Below are 19,310 nucleotides of genomic sequence, written 5' to 3'. Positions count from 1 at the left end.
AAAAAATCGATTCACAATCCAATATCGATTCTCGTTCGAAAAATACGATATCGATTCAAAATTTGCGGATCGATCTTTTCCGGTCAGCTAGGCACTAATGTCGAGGCACTACTTCGCACGACCGTGCAAGGAGACCTATAAAACGTGAGACCGGCGAAACTGAAACCTAAGGCAGAGTGAACCAAGCATGGCTGAAGCTGCTCTGTAAATTTTGAATCGATATTGTATTTTTCGAACGAGAATCGATATTGAATCTTGAATCGATTTTTTTTAACCCAGTCTTATTACAGCGGCAATGCTACAGCATTCTATAGCAAGTTTCGCAGTGAAATTCAAATTCTGTTGTGTTATATTAGGCACACACGGTTGTGAGGTATCTGAAAAAGTACTTCCGGGATTTCGAAAATCCCTGATAAAGGATGACAGAAGCTGTATTTCGCTGCTAAACTTGCTATAGAAGTTTGTTGAAGACCAGTAACCACTCGGTGAGCTGCACATTTTTAAAAACGAACGTTTAGGGGTGTTTTAAGGACAGAATAGTCCATGCACATAGTAAGCAATGTTAAAGCCATACAGAGAACATTCTAAAGCTGCCAAATTGCACAAACGTTGCTCAATCGTCGAGATTTCGGTGTTAAACACTCGTTTTCATGCCTAGGCAACACAGAAAATGGGCTTAAAGTGTAAGATACCGAAATATTCCTTTAAATGAAGTGATATCAATATGTTATTACATCATTGGCTGCAGTTATTACATTTTTATAGTTCCCCCCCAACCAAGTCGATAATGTAATAACCAGCCAATAATGTAATAACTTATTACATTATTGGCAAAACGTTATTACGTTATTGGTTCCGAAATGTTATTGCATTATCGGCAAATTATTACATTATTGGCTTTATTATAACATGTCATATTACTAGAGCTCCGCCTCTTAAAACATTTTGGTTGTGCAAATATGCCACTACTATGGACGTGAATACCATAGCCTACAATATCTGATGACCATCGATAGACACTAAAAATGGCCACCCTAGATTACGCTAGATCGCTCATAAATGCACTGAGAATGCGTACAGAACTGAGCTGAAAGCCTAGTTTTACAAATTTATCACATAACTTCTATCGTAGTACCACATAACTTAAAGGAACACTTCAAAGCTGCATAAAGCCTTAAAGAGACCCTATGCAACTTTCTGCAGAAGACGATCGCTCCTTGTTTACATCTGGAAGTCTGAGACGAAGAACCACGCTTGCAATTTATATATTTAAATATAGCCTATACATGTATAAATATACACGCTACAGCTGTCGGGGAAGCTCTGCAGAGAAAATGCAAGCATAAAATGAGCAAAAACTAAAAACGAAACCGAAACCAGAGATGAAATCGCCAATCCTGCATAGTTCCTCTTTAATTCTGGGTATTTAAAGGAACACTTTTCATTTAATTTAGTTTTTTCATATTAAGCTATGTTAAGACGAGTTGATACATACCTCTCACGTTTCAATGCGTGCACTCACTGGCTCTGGCACGCGGCACAACTTAGCTAGCCTAATGCATTCATTAGGATACAAACAGAGATGAAGTCAGAAGCGACTAAACACCTCCATGTTTTCCCTATTAAAATAGAGTTACACGAGTAGTCACACGACCAAGTATGGTGAGACAGAATAAAACGTGGTGCATTTCTAAGCAGTTAAGCGGGATAACTATATTTTGTGTAATATCCTCACTCTTGCACTTTCAGTTTCACTGGAGTGAGGATATTACTGCGCAGAGTCTAAGTGCTCCCAATGTTATTCTCGTCAGTCTTGTCAAGGTGGCTAGGGACTCTGATGGTCGCTACAGACTCTGAACAGGACGGTAGACTTAGCAAGCTTGTTCTAGCAAAATTGTTGTTAGTCTATATAGCAATATCCAATGTAAATGGATCATACCGTTCACATGTTTTCCATCCTTGATGTTAGAAGTAAGCATATTTATTCCCTGCAAGGCGAGCAAACTAGATCCACTGTGGTCGATCTTCAGTGTGTTTACTGTGTATGTCTCTGCATGTGCACTCTGCAGGCAGATACTAATCTTCCAAATGGCCCTGCTGCCATCTAGCGGTTCGGATCGCTAGTACAGTCTGTTTACAAGCCTGAAACTCTGCCAGATCGTTCCCAAGCCCACCCATGAGCCCTCCCCATTGAAAAAGGCAATGGCAGTCAACGTATGCGTCTAAATTGACGTTTAAAGACGTCAATGGCAGTGAATGAGTTAACTTGTGGTGTTTTATAAGTAAAGTTTAAAGTTATACAGTTATGCAAAGCCACATTACAGTTATACAACGGTGAAATATCAACTACCTCAAAGGCGGTAAAAGTTATTTTTGAAACCTACTTCAATAACTACACCAAAATTAGAAGTAAATGGAGATCTAGATGCTACTGTTGTATTTTCCACAGACTCTGATATCAGTAACCTTGTTATCGAGAATTGTAGAAGGTTAATTAAATAATTTACAGATGCATTACAAAGAACTTTTACATTGTATTGGTCAAGCATAATATTATTTGTGTAGTTGCAATAGATAAGATTAATTCAATTAAGAAATGGCATGTTTTGTTTTTGCCATGTTATGCTTGCAGATAGAGAAGTTCTTCCCTCACATTCTTGAGAAAGAGAAAACCCGTGAAGAAGGAGATCCATCGTACTTGACAGCTGAAGAATCTGCATTTGCCAGAGAGTGAGTTATTATCAATGACCAGAGAGTCAGTTGTCTGGTAAATATGTTGTATGATCATTATTTTGTCTTTGAACAGGTATCTGGTTAACACAGAGAATTATATGAATAAAGTGGCTCTGAAACACATGCCTCCCAACCTGCAGCATATGGACATGCTAAAAGCTGGTGAGTATGGAGAAAAAATATCTGGACTTTTTTACCTCTAGAGGTTGGTGTCAAATTAGAATATCGTAGAAAAGTTCACCTCGAAACCGGCATTTCCCCTGCACGTTTGCCTTAAGTGACGCCACCAGCCAAGATATTGCATTCTAGAATGTTGCACATTTTTAGAGCGGGAAATGTTAGGGGCTAAACAAAAACATTAAAGGTGCATCCACACATGAAACGAGAATACACAGCAGGTTTTGGCTATTACATAATTTACTGTTAATAAAATTCCCTGATATTCCACGACTGTGCATGCAAATTGATCAAATTCCCTGACTTTCCCTGACTGTAAATGCTTTTTCTGAAATTCCATGATATTCCAGGAATTCCCTGACCCGTGGGAACCCTGATATTAATGATTAATTGATAGTTGATCATTAATTCTCCCGACGATCGACTTAGAAAATGTAATCGAATGCCCATCCCTAACTATGACGCTTTGGCCTATGAACTATCATTTTGCCTGCAAACTTCAATTAGGATATGGAAGCCGATAGCCATGTGGTTTGCATAATGGTTTAGTATGTGGGAGTCCGGGTTTAATTTCCTGTGTAAAAAGTTTTGGCAAAGATAAATAGAAGTGTAAGTGTGCGTGTGTACTAACCTCCTTGCAGAGTAGGGTTGGGCACCGAAACACGGTTCTAGTATGGCGCCGGTGCCGACGCAAACGGTAGTAACCACACCGAATAACAACGTGGATTTCGGTGCCTCATTTCGGTGCTTCATTTAACAAGAATGCAAAAAACTTGGGTTTAAGGGTAAAATAAAATAGTAATAACTGCTGTAAATATGTACTTACTGAAGCAATAAATATTTAGGATTTACTTATTGTGACATAATATGTGACCTGTTATCTGTTGTTATGATGAAATAAATGAGGTAATTTCACAATAACTATATGGTATCAGAGCTGTAAAATACTGTTTTGTCTCGAAAGGTTTTCTGTACGGTGGGGAGTTGTTGAAATCCTTTCGAAAAGACAAAACAGTATTTTACAGCCCTGATACCATATAGTTATTGTGAAATTACCTTATTTATTTCATCATAATAACAGATAACAGGTCACATTTTACCATCAAACTAACTACCACAAAAACTTTGACCATTGTGTAATTGTGCCATAACACTTAAAAGTTACTATGTAATTTCGTCCTTCATAGCACCATCATGTTGGTATAATTACAGAAATATTGTGTCACAATAAGTAGATCCTAAATGTTTATTGCTACGGTAAGTACATATTTACAGCAGTTATTACCATTTTATTTTACCCAAGTTATTTGCATTGTTGTTGTATGGTAATTACACAGTAATTGTCTAGAAATTACACATTAATTATTTGTAATATGTGGTTTAAACATATTATAACCATGAAATTGCATATATATTACCATAACATTACCCACTTATTACTGATTTGTAATGTAAAGTGTTACCGGAAGTTTAATGTGCCCAAGTAAAGGAGCTGACCACTTTCTACTCAGCGATCATTCAGTCTGTCATCTGCACCTCCATCACCGTCTGGTTTTAGTCAGCCACCAAACGAGACAGGCCAGACTGCAATCCAGGGTCAGGAAAAGGGCAGCAAAAATCTCTACAGACCCCTCACACCCTGGTCATAAACTGTTCAACCTCCTTCCCTCTGGTAGACGATACAGGGCACTGTTTGCCAAAACCAGACGACACAAAGACAGCTTCTTCCCCCAAGCTGTCAGTCTGTTGAACACTCAAATACTGTAGCAACCACCCTTACACCGAACAAAGTGAATCAACCTGTTCTGCTCATCTACATGTGCATTTCAATCTTACAGTTACAATATTGTATTAATACATCATCATTGCATTGTACTGCCTTGCACTATATTTATATTTAATCTTAAACCTCAGCCTATACTGATACTGCACTACTCTCACCCTCTCTTCAATTGTATATTGCATCCTGCGTCTTGCCTGCGCCTGTTGTGGTGTCTATGACCATCGTATACCTTGACAGGGACAACAAGGCCATATACTCCCCCTCCGGAAAATTGCATTACCCTATCCCACCCATAGCATCTATTTATTTGTAAATGTACAGTACATACTGTACTTATTCCTTTATTCTTATACTTATACGTAATCTCATGATTATGTCGATGGTCAGGTAAACTAATGGAAACAAGTTGCCCTGCAATCTTGTGGAAGCATGTGGCTACGTTTTTGGTTAAAGCGTAAGTTTGGCGGAAAATGAAAATAAAGCTATTTTCTGAATGAAAATACATCAACTAAGCCGTGGAGGAAGTAATTTTCGCTCATCACGCAGTACAGAGCTAGCACTGGCAGGACCTACAGCCCAAAATCGCAAACAGTGGGTCGGCATTGGGCTTTCAGCCATGCGCTTTCAAAATCGCATTTTTAAACCACTAACATTGCTCAAAACAGCGGCAAACCTCGTCAGCAGCTTGCTCTAGGTGTCTACACATAAAACGAAGCACCAATCAGTCTGTAAACTTTGGAATAGTCTGTATACACGTGGAATCAATTCGAGACCGCAACACCGTCTGAATCACAGAAATGTCTCGCGAGATCTCACACGAGAGCTCGTGGACTTTCCTTCGTGAGGAACTGGAAGAGGCTAGTGTTCATAACAGTCTTCTTTTATAAACGTCGGGTTCGTGAGCCAAGTTGTTGGTGGTTCGTTTTATGTGTAAACACCTAAAGCAAGCTTCTGACGAGGTTTGCCGCTGTTTTGAGCAATGTTAGTGGTTTAAAAATGCGATTTTGACTACCCGTAGGAATAGATCCCGTGCTTCCGTGTGGGATCTCGCGAGACATTTCTGTGATTCAGACGGTGTTGCGGTCTCGAATTGATTCCACGTGTATACAGACTATTCCAAAGTTTACAGACTGATAGGTGCTTCGTTTTATGTGTAGACACCTAGAGCAAGCTGCTGACGAGGTTTGCTGCTGTTTTGAGCAATGTTAGTGGTTTAAAAATGCGATTTTGAAAGCGCATTGCTGAAAGCCCAATGCTGACCCACTGTTTGCGATTTTGGGCTGTAGGTCCTGCCAGTGCTAGCTCTGTACTGCGTGATGAGCGAAAATTACTTCCTCCACGGCTTAGTTGATGTATTTTCATTCAGAAAATAGCTTTATTTTCATTTTCCGCCAAACTTACGCTTTAAGAAAAGTAGCTATTTGCATCCCTAACCCAAGTAATAAGTGCACATACAGTCATGGTTGAAATTGTTGGCACCCATGCTAAAGTTGACTAAAAAGAGGAATATCAAATCATCTTTTGGAAATTGATTTTAATGGCTTAAGTAATAAAATGAGGAAAAATCCAACCTTTAAGGACACCAATTTTCTTTGTGAATGAATAATGAATCATAAATAAATAAATGTTCTTCCCAAAATACCGAGGTAAAAAATATTGGCACCCCTATGTAACCCTATGGGAATTTAACACATAGGGTTAACATAGGGGCAGGCAGTTTTTTATTTTTAAAGGCCACGTATTTCATGGATCCAGGATACTATGCATCCTGATAAAGTTCCCTTGGTCTTTAGAACTAAAATTGACCCACATCATCACTGCCTGCCCCTATGTTAACCCTATGTGTTAAATTCCCATAGGGTTACATAGGGGTGCCAATATTTTTGACCTCGGTATTTTTGGGTATTTTTGGGGTGCCAACTAGGGCTGGGACAACGCATCGACTTAACCGATTAGTTCGACGCAAAAAATACGTCGGTTCAAAATATGCAAATCGACACGTCGTCAAAATCAAAACAAGGTTGGCGGCAACGTGAGTGACTCCTCAGAATTTCAAAAGTGCAAGGCACTGCAGCACGCACTCGTTCCTCTACAGCGTTTCTCTATGGGCCGCGGACGGAGCTGCACCGGTCCGCAATGTAGAGAGACTGCTGGTCTGTGAGGCGTGGAGTGAAATTAGGCTCGGTGCTTCACCTGATAATTTGCTGCGCAATTGATGAAGCAACCGCGGCCCGACAGAAAAAGAAAACAAAAGTTTCAGCCATCAGGAGGAAATACTTGCTAATTCGATGTGAATAAACATACAGCAACACAATTAAGTGTTGGTATGAGCGTTCATTGAATGCATGCATGTGCGACGTGCGTGTTTGCGCGACAGAAACTGAAACTAATAAATAACGTTGGTGGCAAGTTCCGTTCAACCTGCTGTTTAATTATTTAACGACATGTAATAGAACAACGTGGATTCTTTTTTTTTTTTTTAAAGTATATTTTTTGGCTTTTTGCCTTTATTAGTACAGGACAGTGAAGTGGTAGACAGGAAGCAAGTGGGAGAGAGAGATGGGGTGGGATCGGGACATGACCGCAGGCCGGATTCGAACCTGGGTCCCCGTGGGCACTCGGACCCGTAAATGGTACGAGCGCTGTAGCCTGCTGCGCCACAGCGCCCCCCAACAACGTGGATTCTTGATACATAGCAGAGTATAGTTCAGTCAAATTTGAATATGGTCAAAAGATTGTAGCCTTAGTCTTTCATCTAAAAATCTCCAGATCAGTGATTTACGCCTATCTGCTCGGCCGTAGCCTAATACATAGACTAAAGTTGGTACGTGTTTCCTGAATCCTTACATTCAGAGATTCAAATGGAATTTCATTAAAAAGCATGTCAATTTTGTCTCCATTTGCCTACCAGAGTTTGATGCTTGCATGAGGGAAACATCCCAAAATAATAGCACCCATATTATTGCTGTTGTTTTCAGAAGTACTGTATTTATCATGCAACCATGCAAAAGCTATTGTAATTATACTGTATCTTACATTACTAAAGCAGGTCTCTGATTTTTTCACAAACTTTTTGTGAACAATGTTAGCATTTAAAACATTGACTGCTTTGAAGTGAAAGTACACTTAATACAGCATAATAATAATTGTAATAATGATCATCATAATGATGATTTGATGGGGGTATACAGTATGTGTAGGTGGGCCCTATGGCCCCAAAGTCCCAAAGTTGTCATTTTATTGATGACAGTTGAGATCTTGTCCCCTTCAATTTGACAACACTCCCAGTGTTTTCAAGGCTTCAAGGTTTTATTGAATACCTCTGACTTAGAATGCATTACTTTGCACTTGCATAGTCTTTCATTTTGGAATTTTAAGAGCAATAAACATACATTGCAATGTTTTATTTCATTCAGATATGTAAATCAACATGTATATATTGAAATTAGTCAATTAGTGGGGAGATAATCGATAATCGAATCGAAATCGAATCGAACTGAAAAAATTAATAGTTAGATTAATCGATGCATCGAAAAAATAATCGCTAGATTAATCGTTTAGAGAATAATCGTTTATCCCAGCCCTAGTGCCAACAATTTCAACCATGACTGTATGTACCAACGCCTCTGCAGAGTAGGCGCAATTTCTTTCCTCCCTGTGTATTCTGTCAGGACCAACTCAATCTTCCTCAAGGGAGTATGAATGTTGTAGTTGCCTATGGAGTCTTCACCAATGGGTCCACAATTTCTGTCTAGCGACTGACTAATTTTATTTACAAGCCCAAAGCCCAAACCAATGGCTGTGCTGTAACTGAGCTGACTTATTAATAGTGAAAGTAAGATTAATAACTAGCCAAAAAAAGCCAAAAGACTAATTTTCTAGAAATAAACCTTTTTTTACTTTCTAAAAATAAAAAAACTTTTTTTTTGCAGCGCATCTTCCCTTCCTTTCTTCTTTCCTCCAGTCCTAACCCCTCCTATTTAATTTTGTGAATGACTGTATAGAGGATGGAGGAATCAAGAAGAGACAGATATGAGAGATGAGAGGTCTTGGTCACTCACGTATCACTTTTAAGAGCTGATGATGCAGTGAAGCATCACCTCTTATCATATGAAGATGGAGTACTCCCACTTGTTGACCCTTATAGATAGATAGATAGATAGATAGATAGATACTTTATTGATCCCCAAGGGGAAATTCAAGATGAGGTAATGTTTGATAGTTCAAAACTTGACGCCTGAACAAAACATCAACTTTTAAAGTTTGCCTGGTAGTTCATGATCATTTCAGCATAAAGATCTTTTGTAAGTCTATCTAATAATTTGTTGCTGCTAATAAATCAGAAACAATTTGTTTGAAACCAAAAGTTGACAGACTTGGTAGGGAACTTTCACCTTCAACTTGGATCAACGATCACATAATTCTCTTTGAATGTCTTAACACTCTGTAAAGCGCCATGAGACATGTGTAATGTATTGGCGCTCTATAAGCGACATTAAATTGAAATTGAATTGAAATAATTCCGACTGAAAACGCTAGAGCATTCCGTATCGGCCCTTCCACCTCCCTCCTCTCTCCTCGGTCTCACCTCCTGTGGTCGCAATTAGACAAATGAGGCATCCTTGATGACACTGCACTTTGAAAAATGTCCAGGGCACGATGACCGAGGAGAGAGGCCTGCAAAGACGGTTGAAATCCACCTCGTGATTTTATGCTAATGTTCTGAAATAAGGTTCTTTGTTTACCCTTCGCTCAAATGGAGAAGCACCAATTCAGTAACCCGACTCTCGCCAGATCCTTGTAGTTCGCTGAGCTTCACACAAGGATCTGGGACTTCTCGATAGGAGATGTATTTCTGAAGGCGGGACCTTGTAAAACATCCTTGCATGTGATTTGATAATCCACTTGTCCGTTATCTTGAATGACGTGCTAGGCTACTTTAAGCTCTTGCCAAACCTGGTCGGAAGAAGAGTGAAAACATCCTTGCCACCAATTAGGGTTGGGCGATGTCCCCTTAATTGGCATATGACGATGTGTACAGTAAAACATCGCGATGGACGATGATATCGTCGTCGGGGGGGGGGGGGGGGTTGTAAATAAATATATTATATTATAGGCTATATATGGCCTATATTAAATATTATATAGGCTATATGGCCTGGTGAAAGTGGACAGCTAAGAGACATACTGACTGGGCTACTGTGTGGAAGATCTGCTCCAAGAAAATCCTAGTAAGAGACCGACAGACAGCCAATCTAAACACCTGCTTACACCAACCAGCGGTATATTGCACATTGCCAGCATTCGCTGGGCCTCGCAAAAAAACTCGCGGCCACTCATCTAAAATCTTGAATAGCCCAGTCTGTACCTTACTCATATGTTACGCATCCCACGTTATTAGGCTACCGGCTTGCCGACTATGAGGGCAGCAGAAAGTGAAAGTAGGCTGCGATCGCGCAGTCAAGTCGAATTAAATAACAGTTGAAGTAGGCTAAACAACTTTTACAAATAGCCTAACGAATCCCGATTGCCACTCCGCTGCTGGGGCTTTTGCTAAAGGCAAATGCGTGAAATACAAGCATTACAGTGAAAGACGTAGGCTATTGCTTTTGATAACGATAACGAAATAAATAGTTTATTTTAACACGGTGGAGAATGACGCATTCGGCGCTTCAGTGTTGTAGCCTCGCAAGAAATTAGAGCTAGAATGTGCTAGTCGTAACAATAATAATTCATTTGCACTATTTCATTCTTAAACATTATTAGGCTACATGTTTTGCGTTCAATGTAGGCTACACTGCGAGACATGTAGCCTAAAAAAGACAATAACACATTCACGTTGCAAGGAGGACTTATTTGAACAAGACGGTCTGAGACTAATATGTTTTTTTAATTTTGCACTGTTTGGCTGACAGCCTCTTAAGCACCCTACATGTGCATCAGTTCTAGGCTCAATTTCATTTCCAAGGAAAAGTTTTTATTTTTTAATATTTTAGCTTAGTCTGCAGTAGAAATAAGTGGGGGCGTGGCATCACGATGGTTGCTTTCCATCGTGATGTCTGTCAACCATCACGATGGACGATGATATCGTCCATCGGCACAACCCTACCACCAATAAATGTCTTCAAAACCATTCTCTGTTCATCTTTTAAAGAATGAATACTCGATAGATTCGACAAAACGTTGAAATAGCAGAATCAATGTCAGCACAAGACTACTCAATGCGTGCCGCCATTGTTGTTTGAATCAAACACTCGCTTCGGCGCTCCTGATTGGTTCATCATTTTTTGCTCCCTGGAAGGAGTTTGGATTGCCCTCGAGCCCAGACCCTAGTGTGGAGCTCAGCGAAACGCCTCTGGTGGAGCATGGTGGAACTACAAGGGTCTGGCGAGAGTCAGGCTACCAATTCAGCTCCTTTGACAACGACCAGTTGGAAGTGCCAATGGAATTAACTGAAACTCGAATTGTTCTAATTGGAATTCATAAACTATACATTTACTAACACTGTTTATTGTGGTTGTAAATTTGGTTAGTTGAAAGATACAATTTCACTTTGAGCATATGGACGCATTTCATGTTTGTGGGAGTGGATGAATGGTTATAGCACTGTTCTTACTAAGATGTAATTTCTGATTTCTTCACAGTGCCTAAGCCCTGTCTGGACACTTTTGTATTTCTTAATGTGAAAGAGGGACAGGAGAATATTCTAGTGGAGCCTGAAACTGATGAACAAAGGTAGGCAATTGGTGTAAAGATGATTGATTGCATTGTACAACATGAATTCTCTGTTTGACATCTTAAAGCAACACCATGTAGTTTTTCCACCTTTATAATACATTTCCAAGACCCTTGTGATAGTACATCGATTTACAATAGGCACGTCTGCCATAGCCTGACGGTGTCTGTATCGCTTTTACTGGCATTACGGAACTTTGGGTTTCGGGTGGGAATCTGTGCACAAAAAGAACTACAAATTTCGACTGCTTTACAGCATACCTCACTTCCCCCATCACTTCCTCAAATTCAGCGAGACCCCAAACTAGCGTGTATGTTGCATAGACAGAAAAATATGTTGATGGCCGAGGCAGGAAAAGAAACTCAAAGTGTTATGGTACAAGTGTAAACTTTGTACAGCCTGATGTTGAAGTAGCGATTTATGACAAAGCCTCTTTTAGGACAAAAAAACAATCAGAAGTAGCCCAAGCCTATGTCTAAACGGCGTGTAAGGGCAAGCCTACATTCTTGCAAGTAGCCTAAATCATGATTAGACAAACAGAATAATATTTTGGGCTAATCATGTTTGTTTATTTACTGTTCTGGTGAAGTGTCTTGCCTCAGGCTATAATGCAAATCGACTTTTTTACTTTGCAAATAGCTTCATATTATAGCCTAATATTGACGATATATTACCTACCACATTAACATATCCGTTCGGTAAACAGTATAATGACGCTGGCTTATAAAACGTGAGCTATGCAATCTTTTGGCGTTTGGAAGAAATAAAACCCATGAAATTATATTCATATGATATGCTGAAATGTCTAGTAGGTTATAGCTCAAACCGTGTAAATCTACCGCCTATAGCCTACTGACCAAACGATTATCTTGAAAAACAAAGTTATTACAAGAGTTGGGTGTGCAAATATGCCACTACCATGGACGTGAATACCATAGCTTACAATATCTGGTGACCATCGATTTTTTTTTATCTATAAAAATATACACAAAATATATAAAAATGACAACCCTAGATTACGCTATCACTCATAAATGCGGAAGTAATCGTTTTTTTAATATAGGCGGTCTTGTAGGCTACATCTCCACTTCAGGATTGGCCAACATTATCCCAATACCGAGAACACGCACAGATCTGAGCTGAAAGCTTAGTTTTACAAATTTAGGCTATCACATAACTGCTATCGCAGCAGTACCACATAATTTAATACCTTTGTGCAGCCTCATTAGGTCTAGATAGCCTAGATACTGTGTCTAACTTGCTTCTGGTGTAACCGTGACAGATTTTACGACGTAAGTAGAAGAAATTACTGTTTCCCAGTTGTAGGGGGACCCCGAAAGCAAAACTTCCATGGTGTTGCTTTAAACACAGGGAAATATGGACCTTCTCACGACAGTCCTACTGTTTGCTGAAGAGTATCTGCAACTCACTGTTCTTCACATCATTTCTTTGTGTGGATTTGCTAATGTGAACTCACAACCCCCTTTGTAATTTCTTGCAGAGAATATGTTGTGGACCTGGAGAGAGGTTCTCAACATCTGATGCGTTATCGTACCATAGCGCCCCTAGTGGCCAATGGAGCAGTAAAACTTATTTGATGGATACCTCCAGTGTTACTGGCACTTGTGATGACATTTACATTTTGCACAAGAAGTAAATGAGTTGGTCACAAAATAAACATTTTTATATCAGAGCCTAACTTAACTGATTTATTTCAGCAGCAAAATTAAATAAAACTGAAGGTATTTCAACTCTAAGCATGTGCTATGCTCAACAGCTTTAAATGCAAACTGTCTTTTAAGTAAGTGTAATGGTGAAGGCAGTTGTTCTTGAATGGAAAAGGATAAACACTGCTCTTAAGTTCCGGGTTCATGGCAGGTAATCCCCTTTCTTGCACCATATGTATCAAAGGATGAAATGACACTGGCAGGACTTGGATGAGAGAGAGCCTCCATCTAATTTTTTTCACAGTTTCACTGTTCTGCCAGTTGTGCGTAATACATACATCATAATAGAGCTCGACAGTCCCGCCCCTCCTCCGAGAGAGCTGCTTGTCCGGATGTAAATTTCTCATTCATTTCTCCCATTGACGTCTGGAAAAATCTGTGTGTAAAGAGTTTTAGATCATGCCTTAGGCTAAACAGCTACGACGTGACTCAGACTTATACAACACATCATTTCGAGCAAAAAAACGAAAAAAAAAAGGCGAAGGTACTAGCCTGACAAGCCAGACCCACATCAAGATGTAGGGTCTGGACACTCACCGTAGACAGGACTCAATCGGAGGGGTGGGATAAACAGTTGTCTTTCAAATTCCCTCCCCGCAATAGGATAACGCTAAACGAATCATCTTCTTGTTTTCAAGTAGCAGCAGGATGCGTAACCTTCCCTCTCCACGCAATAGGATAACGCTAAACGAATCATCTTCTTGTTTTCAAATAACAGGATGCGTTACCGTCATAACTTCTGGTCGCATGTCAGTCACCATTATGTTAAGCCCTGTGATTGGCCCGCTGGTGCTGGGGGTTCTCAGCTCCCTGGCTCAATGGATCGTGCCTAGACTGCCCCGCCAGCCAAATTACATTTGCTGCCGCTAGGGGCGTCTAGATTTCTAGGCTACGAAGGTACAAGACTGTGTACATATCTTAAATTCCGAGTTAGAGAACTCAAATCCCGTGATGCTTTGCAAACGTACACACATTTCCAACATTTGCAGCCTAACGATAGTTTAACATGGTTTCATATTAATCTGAGAAAAGAAGATGACTACTTCCTACCGTTTCCATTGAGTAAATTCAACCTTCAAGATGAGAAAACCGTTCTTTTTCGGAAGACCACACATCGGTTCTGACAGCCCTGCAGCCATTTTAAGTTCCAGCGAGACGATAGCTGGACGATAGGCGTGGGAAAAGTTGAGACAGTTTGTTTGGGATTGCCATGGCAACGGCGATCTCTACCAATCAAAGGTTCTGCATTCACCAGTTTTACACATTAGGGTGTTGGGTAGTGTAGTACTCTCTCGTTAAATCGTGAATCATTTTTTTTTTCAAAACAAGGTTGACGCCCCATTAACTTTTGACATCTATATGAGCAGGTATAATTGCTTAGTCACATCGTAGCTGGTTTTAAGTCTACCATGGACGGTTATGATTTTATGGCTTATTCTCCAGTTGTCAATGGAGAAATTGTATTGGATTTTTACTTCTGGACAAGGCTGTGGGCGGGACTGTCGAGCTCTATAATAATAGCTAGAAATGCTATTACAAGGCATTACACGAGGGGATGCAATCTTCTGGCTATGGTGCTGGTGGGTGGGGCTATTGAGCTGACTGATAGCTGGTTGGTAGGGTAATTGTGATACTTGCAAAGGTCCTTTTGGGGTTATCAAACTTGAAGCTTGTATGACAAGTTGTTCTTGAGACTTTACACTCAAGGTGCTTTTGACCTTGACATTTGACCTTTGACCTCCAACATCGATTCACTTCATCTTTGAGTCCATACAAACACTCATACCAAATTTGAAGCATGTGTGTCAAGCCGTTCTGAAGATGTGGAGAGCACCATAGACTCAACAGTGCTTTGATGGTGGGATAAATTCTGAGTTTATTATTGGATCCTGTCTATGACCAGTATTTAGTTTTGTTTTCTATTATGAGTTACATTTTTGATTATTGATTAAGTACTTATTCTTTATAACACCTTTTTTTTGCTGAATAAACGAGGAAAACCCTCGTTTATCCGACGCAGCCTTCCTGCTTTCCACCACACCACACGGCACAGCTATCCCGATCACAGTGCTACAGAAAGGAAAAGACAGCACTGCATTATAAAGGGAAAAAATGAAATAAAGTAGAAATTTGACCATAGGACATTCTCGTTAGGGAAAACTGTAAATGCAGTGTTGTAGGAATTACAGTGTAGACTTCCTACACCTCCTGATGTTCCTGTCTTTTGGGCCACAAATTCTCATATGACAACATGTTCAACCATTTTGCATGTAAAGGCTTATACTATGAACTAATGCCTTAATGTGTGTGTGTGTGGGGGGGTGATACTATTTAGCTGAGAATTGTACATGATAATTTGCATGGATGTACCACAACATTTGCAACTTGATCAAAGGAATGAGAAACTGCTTTTTTTGATGTGCACAAGTGACACAGTGACCTGAAGATTGAACAGGTAGTTTTGAGAATTTCAATTCTGACCTGAGAAATGTACCAAAGCGACTGAGAAAAACTGTAATAGGATAGAGGGCTGCCATCATCACATAACGCAGGTAAGAGAATGACAGATGTGCTATCTCGGCTAAATGTCAAAATACGGGCCAACATCACACTTAATTTTGGCAATCCACTGCTGATGGATGTGTCTCTTGGGAAACAATGGCAGAATAGTTCTTAGTTCCGTCGATGCCAAGGCCCCATTCTCACATGCACGGGTATCTTGAAAAACGGAGACTTCTCCCTTCGTTTGTGCCGTTCATGTAGCCTACACACAAACGACAATTTCGCCTCTGAATACAATTCTTTCTGAAAACTCTGGCAAAAGTGGAGATTTAGGAAAACTCTAATTTCGTGTATGAATGTGAACAGAGAAAAACTAACAACAGTAACATTATTGTTTGCGCAACAGCCCGTTATGCGTTCACTCCAGCGAGAGTGAAATACATTGTTTTAAAAGCTGTGTAATCGCTATTATATTACTTTGATATGTACCTCTGACTGTTACAAGTCTTGACCTATGCCCATTCAATTTTTAACTCAGGCTATATAGTGCCTATCAAAGTCATCATACCCCTTTGAAATAGTTTTTTTTATACAGCCTGAAATCAAAACCCAATTTTTTTATTTTTTAAAGCAACATTTTTTCCAGTTTTATTTACAAATTTAGCTGTACAACATCAAAATAATGACAAACAAGACAAGAGTTCTGACAATTATTGATTATTATTATATATATAAAAAAGAATAACAGGGTTGGAAAAGTCATGATACCCCTGACCCTACTTTTTAGAGCTTCCTTTTGGTTTAATTACAGCCATCAATCTGTTTGGACATGTCTCTATAGCTTGACACACCTAGATTGGGCAATCTTCCTTGCAGAAATGTTCAAATTCAGTCAAATTCTGTAGGGAACGGCGATGGACTGCTCTCTTCAAGTCAATCCACAGGTTTTCTATAGGATTTAAGTCAGGGCTCTGACTTTGCCACTCAAGGATATTCACCATCCTATCCTTAAGCCACTGCTTTGTTCTTTTGGCAGTATGTTTAGGATCATTGTCGTGTTGGAAGGTTAATGACCTGCCCATCTTCAGCTGTCTAGCAGCGGGACGCAGGTTTCCCTCAAGAATTTGGTGTAGGCCTACTGGCAGCATCCATTTCTCCTTCTATCCTGCCAAATTGCTCAGTCCCTGCTAAAGAGAAACATCCCCACAACATAATCTTGCCCCCATCATGCTTCACAGTAGGTATTGACTTGAAGAGAGTAGTCCATCGCCGTTCCCCACAGCATTTGACTGAATTTTAACAATTCTGCATGGAAGATTGCGCAAATATTATTCTAGTTTTAATTTTGATTTCAATTCATTTTCAGAACTGTTGTCATTTTCATCATGTTGACAGCTAAATTTGTGAATTTTAAAATGGGTTTTGATTTCAGGCTGTATGACAACAAAGCTAACTATTTCAAAGGGGTATGATGACTTTTTAGACACTGTTAAACTACTCAACTATTTAACTGTTTGGCTATTCCAACTGTCCGTTTTCATCACTGTCCGATTTCATCAACTATGACTCCCTCCAACTGTTTCCTCCACCCAAAACTGTTTCATAATGAAAGTCCTTACTTTCATAACCTATGACTCTCTCCAACTGTTTCAAAATAAATGTCCTCACACAATAACTCTCTATTAAATAGCTCAACTATTTGAACTACTCAAATGTTTATCTTTGTGCTTGAATGATATTTGAAACATATCACGGAATTATGACACTGATGACTTATTTTGAAACAGTTGTGGGCAGAGAAAACAGGTGGTGGGAGTCATAGTTGAAGACAACTGGCAGTTAAAATGGCTGAACAGTTGATTAATTGAGCAGTTTAAATGTTTAATTCTTTAAATGTTTAATCATATATGTAACTATTTAAACTATGCAACTATTTAACTCTTTAGCCATTCCGAATTACAGTTGTCATCAGCTATGTATCCCACCAACAGTTTCCTCTGCCCACAACTGTCTCAAAATAAAAGTCCTCACACAATAATTCTCTATTAAATAGCTCAACTATTTGAACTACTCAACTGTTTAACTTTTTGCTCATTCCAACTGTTAATTGTCATCAACTATGACTCCCCTCAACCTTTTCTCTACTTCACCTCTATCTTTGTCTCAATTTTCATGCACTCGTAATTCCCTGGAATTGCTTTCTCTAGTTATTATTATTATTCTTTTTACCTTTTTGTGCGCGCTATTCAGCCCGAACCGCTTAACGTACAAACTTGGTTGAAACACCGTTCTGTAGATCTTCCAAATATCTGGCTACAACAGTCTAATTTAGTAGGTGAGACCCATGTATCACTGAGCTATTAATGCATGATAAGCCTACGTTATAATATCTATTTAAGGACTTGTAAAATACATAGGAGGCTACTGTGACAGAACTGTATGCTCAAATTCAAAATAAACTTTTGAAGCCTACCACAACCTAAAGCATTTTTGCAGTGGTAATTGTGTTGCATATACCAGGCTAACGAGTGTCAATTTATATGTCCATTTTTGGATTAGACTAGCCAGTCGCCATGCTGTTTTCAAGGACAGTAAGGATCCGCTTTGGTCATTATTGTTTTAAGTATTTTATTGCTTCTGCACACTCCAGTGGTTCAGGTTTACTTACACAGACGCGTATATTGAATGAGCGCTGACCTCACAACCCCCTAATTGCATGCCTCTTCATTTGATAACACTAAATTAAGAATATTTTCTTATCTGGAAAATGTTTAGTTCTTCTTCTTTCGTACTGCGTCAGTAGACTGGCTCTAATCCAAATTGGATATGGATTGACACTAGTTAACCTGGTATATGCAACACAATTACCATTGCAAAAATGCTTTGTCACACACACGCGCGCACACACACACACACACACACTAGCCTAAGCATTAAAGGAACACTTCACCGTTTTTTCATATTAAACTACGTTATTCCCTTAATTAAGACGAGTTGATACATACCTCTCATGTTTCAATGCGTGCACTCACTGGCTCTGGCGCGTGGCGCAACTTTGATAGCATTTAGCTAGCTCAATGCATTCATTAGGATCCAAACAGAGATGAAGTTAGAAGCGACCAAACACCTCCATGTTTTCCCTATTAAAATACAGTTACACGAGTAGTCACACGACCAAGTATGGTGAGACAAAATAAAACGTGGTGCATTTCTAAGCAGGCAAAAGGGATAACTATATTGTGTGGCGGAATAACATTGGGAGCACTTACACTTTGCGCAGTAATATCCTCACTCCAAAGTGAAACTGAAAGTGTAAGAGTGCTATTACTGTGCCACACAATATAGTGTCTACTTAGTGTCCACAATATAGGCCTACTTAGCTACGTAAACTACTTATTGATAATTACTATGCTAGCTTTGCTTACCTTCGAGCAGACCGAGCAGACGTAACCTCCAAGCAGTTTTGTGTATCTTTCAACACTGTTCTCACGGTAAAATGTCATTTTAGGTAGGTACTAAGATACGCCTAGATACACTTAAAGAGTTACTTATCCCCATAACTCCACCCACTTCACATTTCTGAAAAAGGCTTTCAAACTGGGCGAGACGTTCTGAAATTTGGAGAGGGAGTGCAGCACTGCTGCAACCAATC

The 19,310-nt window shown here is 39.6% G+C and overlaps 1 protein-coding gene across 1 annotated transcript in view; it reads left to right on the top strand.

Annotated features, from left to right (window-relative positions):
• Positions 1-13,122, top strand: part of gins4 (GINS complex subunit 4 (Sld5 homolog)) — a 35,480-nt gene extending 22,358 nt beyond the window's left edge. The window contains exons 4-7 of the mRNA XM_062544118.1: positions 2,633-2,730; positions 2,807-2,895; positions 11,338-11,428; positions 12,931-13,122. Of these exons, the coding sequence (XP_062400102.1) occupies positions 2,633-2,730; positions 2,807-2,895; positions 11,338-11,428; positions 12,931-13,027 (375 nt within the window). The 3' untranslated portion in view covers positions 13,028-13,122. The remainder of the gene's footprint in view (positions 1-2,632; positions 2,731-2,806; positions 2,896-11,337; positions 11,429-12,930) is intronic.
• The last annotated feature ends 6,188 nt before the right edge of the window (positions 13,123-19,310 follow it).

The sequence above is a fragment of the Sardina pilchardus genome, chromosome 8 (assembly GCF_963854185.1).
Source record: "Sardina pilchardus chromosome 8, fSarPil1.1, whole genome shotgun sequence".
In the NCBI taxonomy this organism is placed as follows: domain Eukaryota; kingdom Metazoa; phylum Chordata; class Actinopteri; order Clupeiformes; family Clupeidae; genus Sardina; species Sardina pilchardus.
The sequence above is the reverse complement of the archived record's forward strand: the minus strand, read 5'-3'. Positions and strand labels throughout refer to the sequence as shown.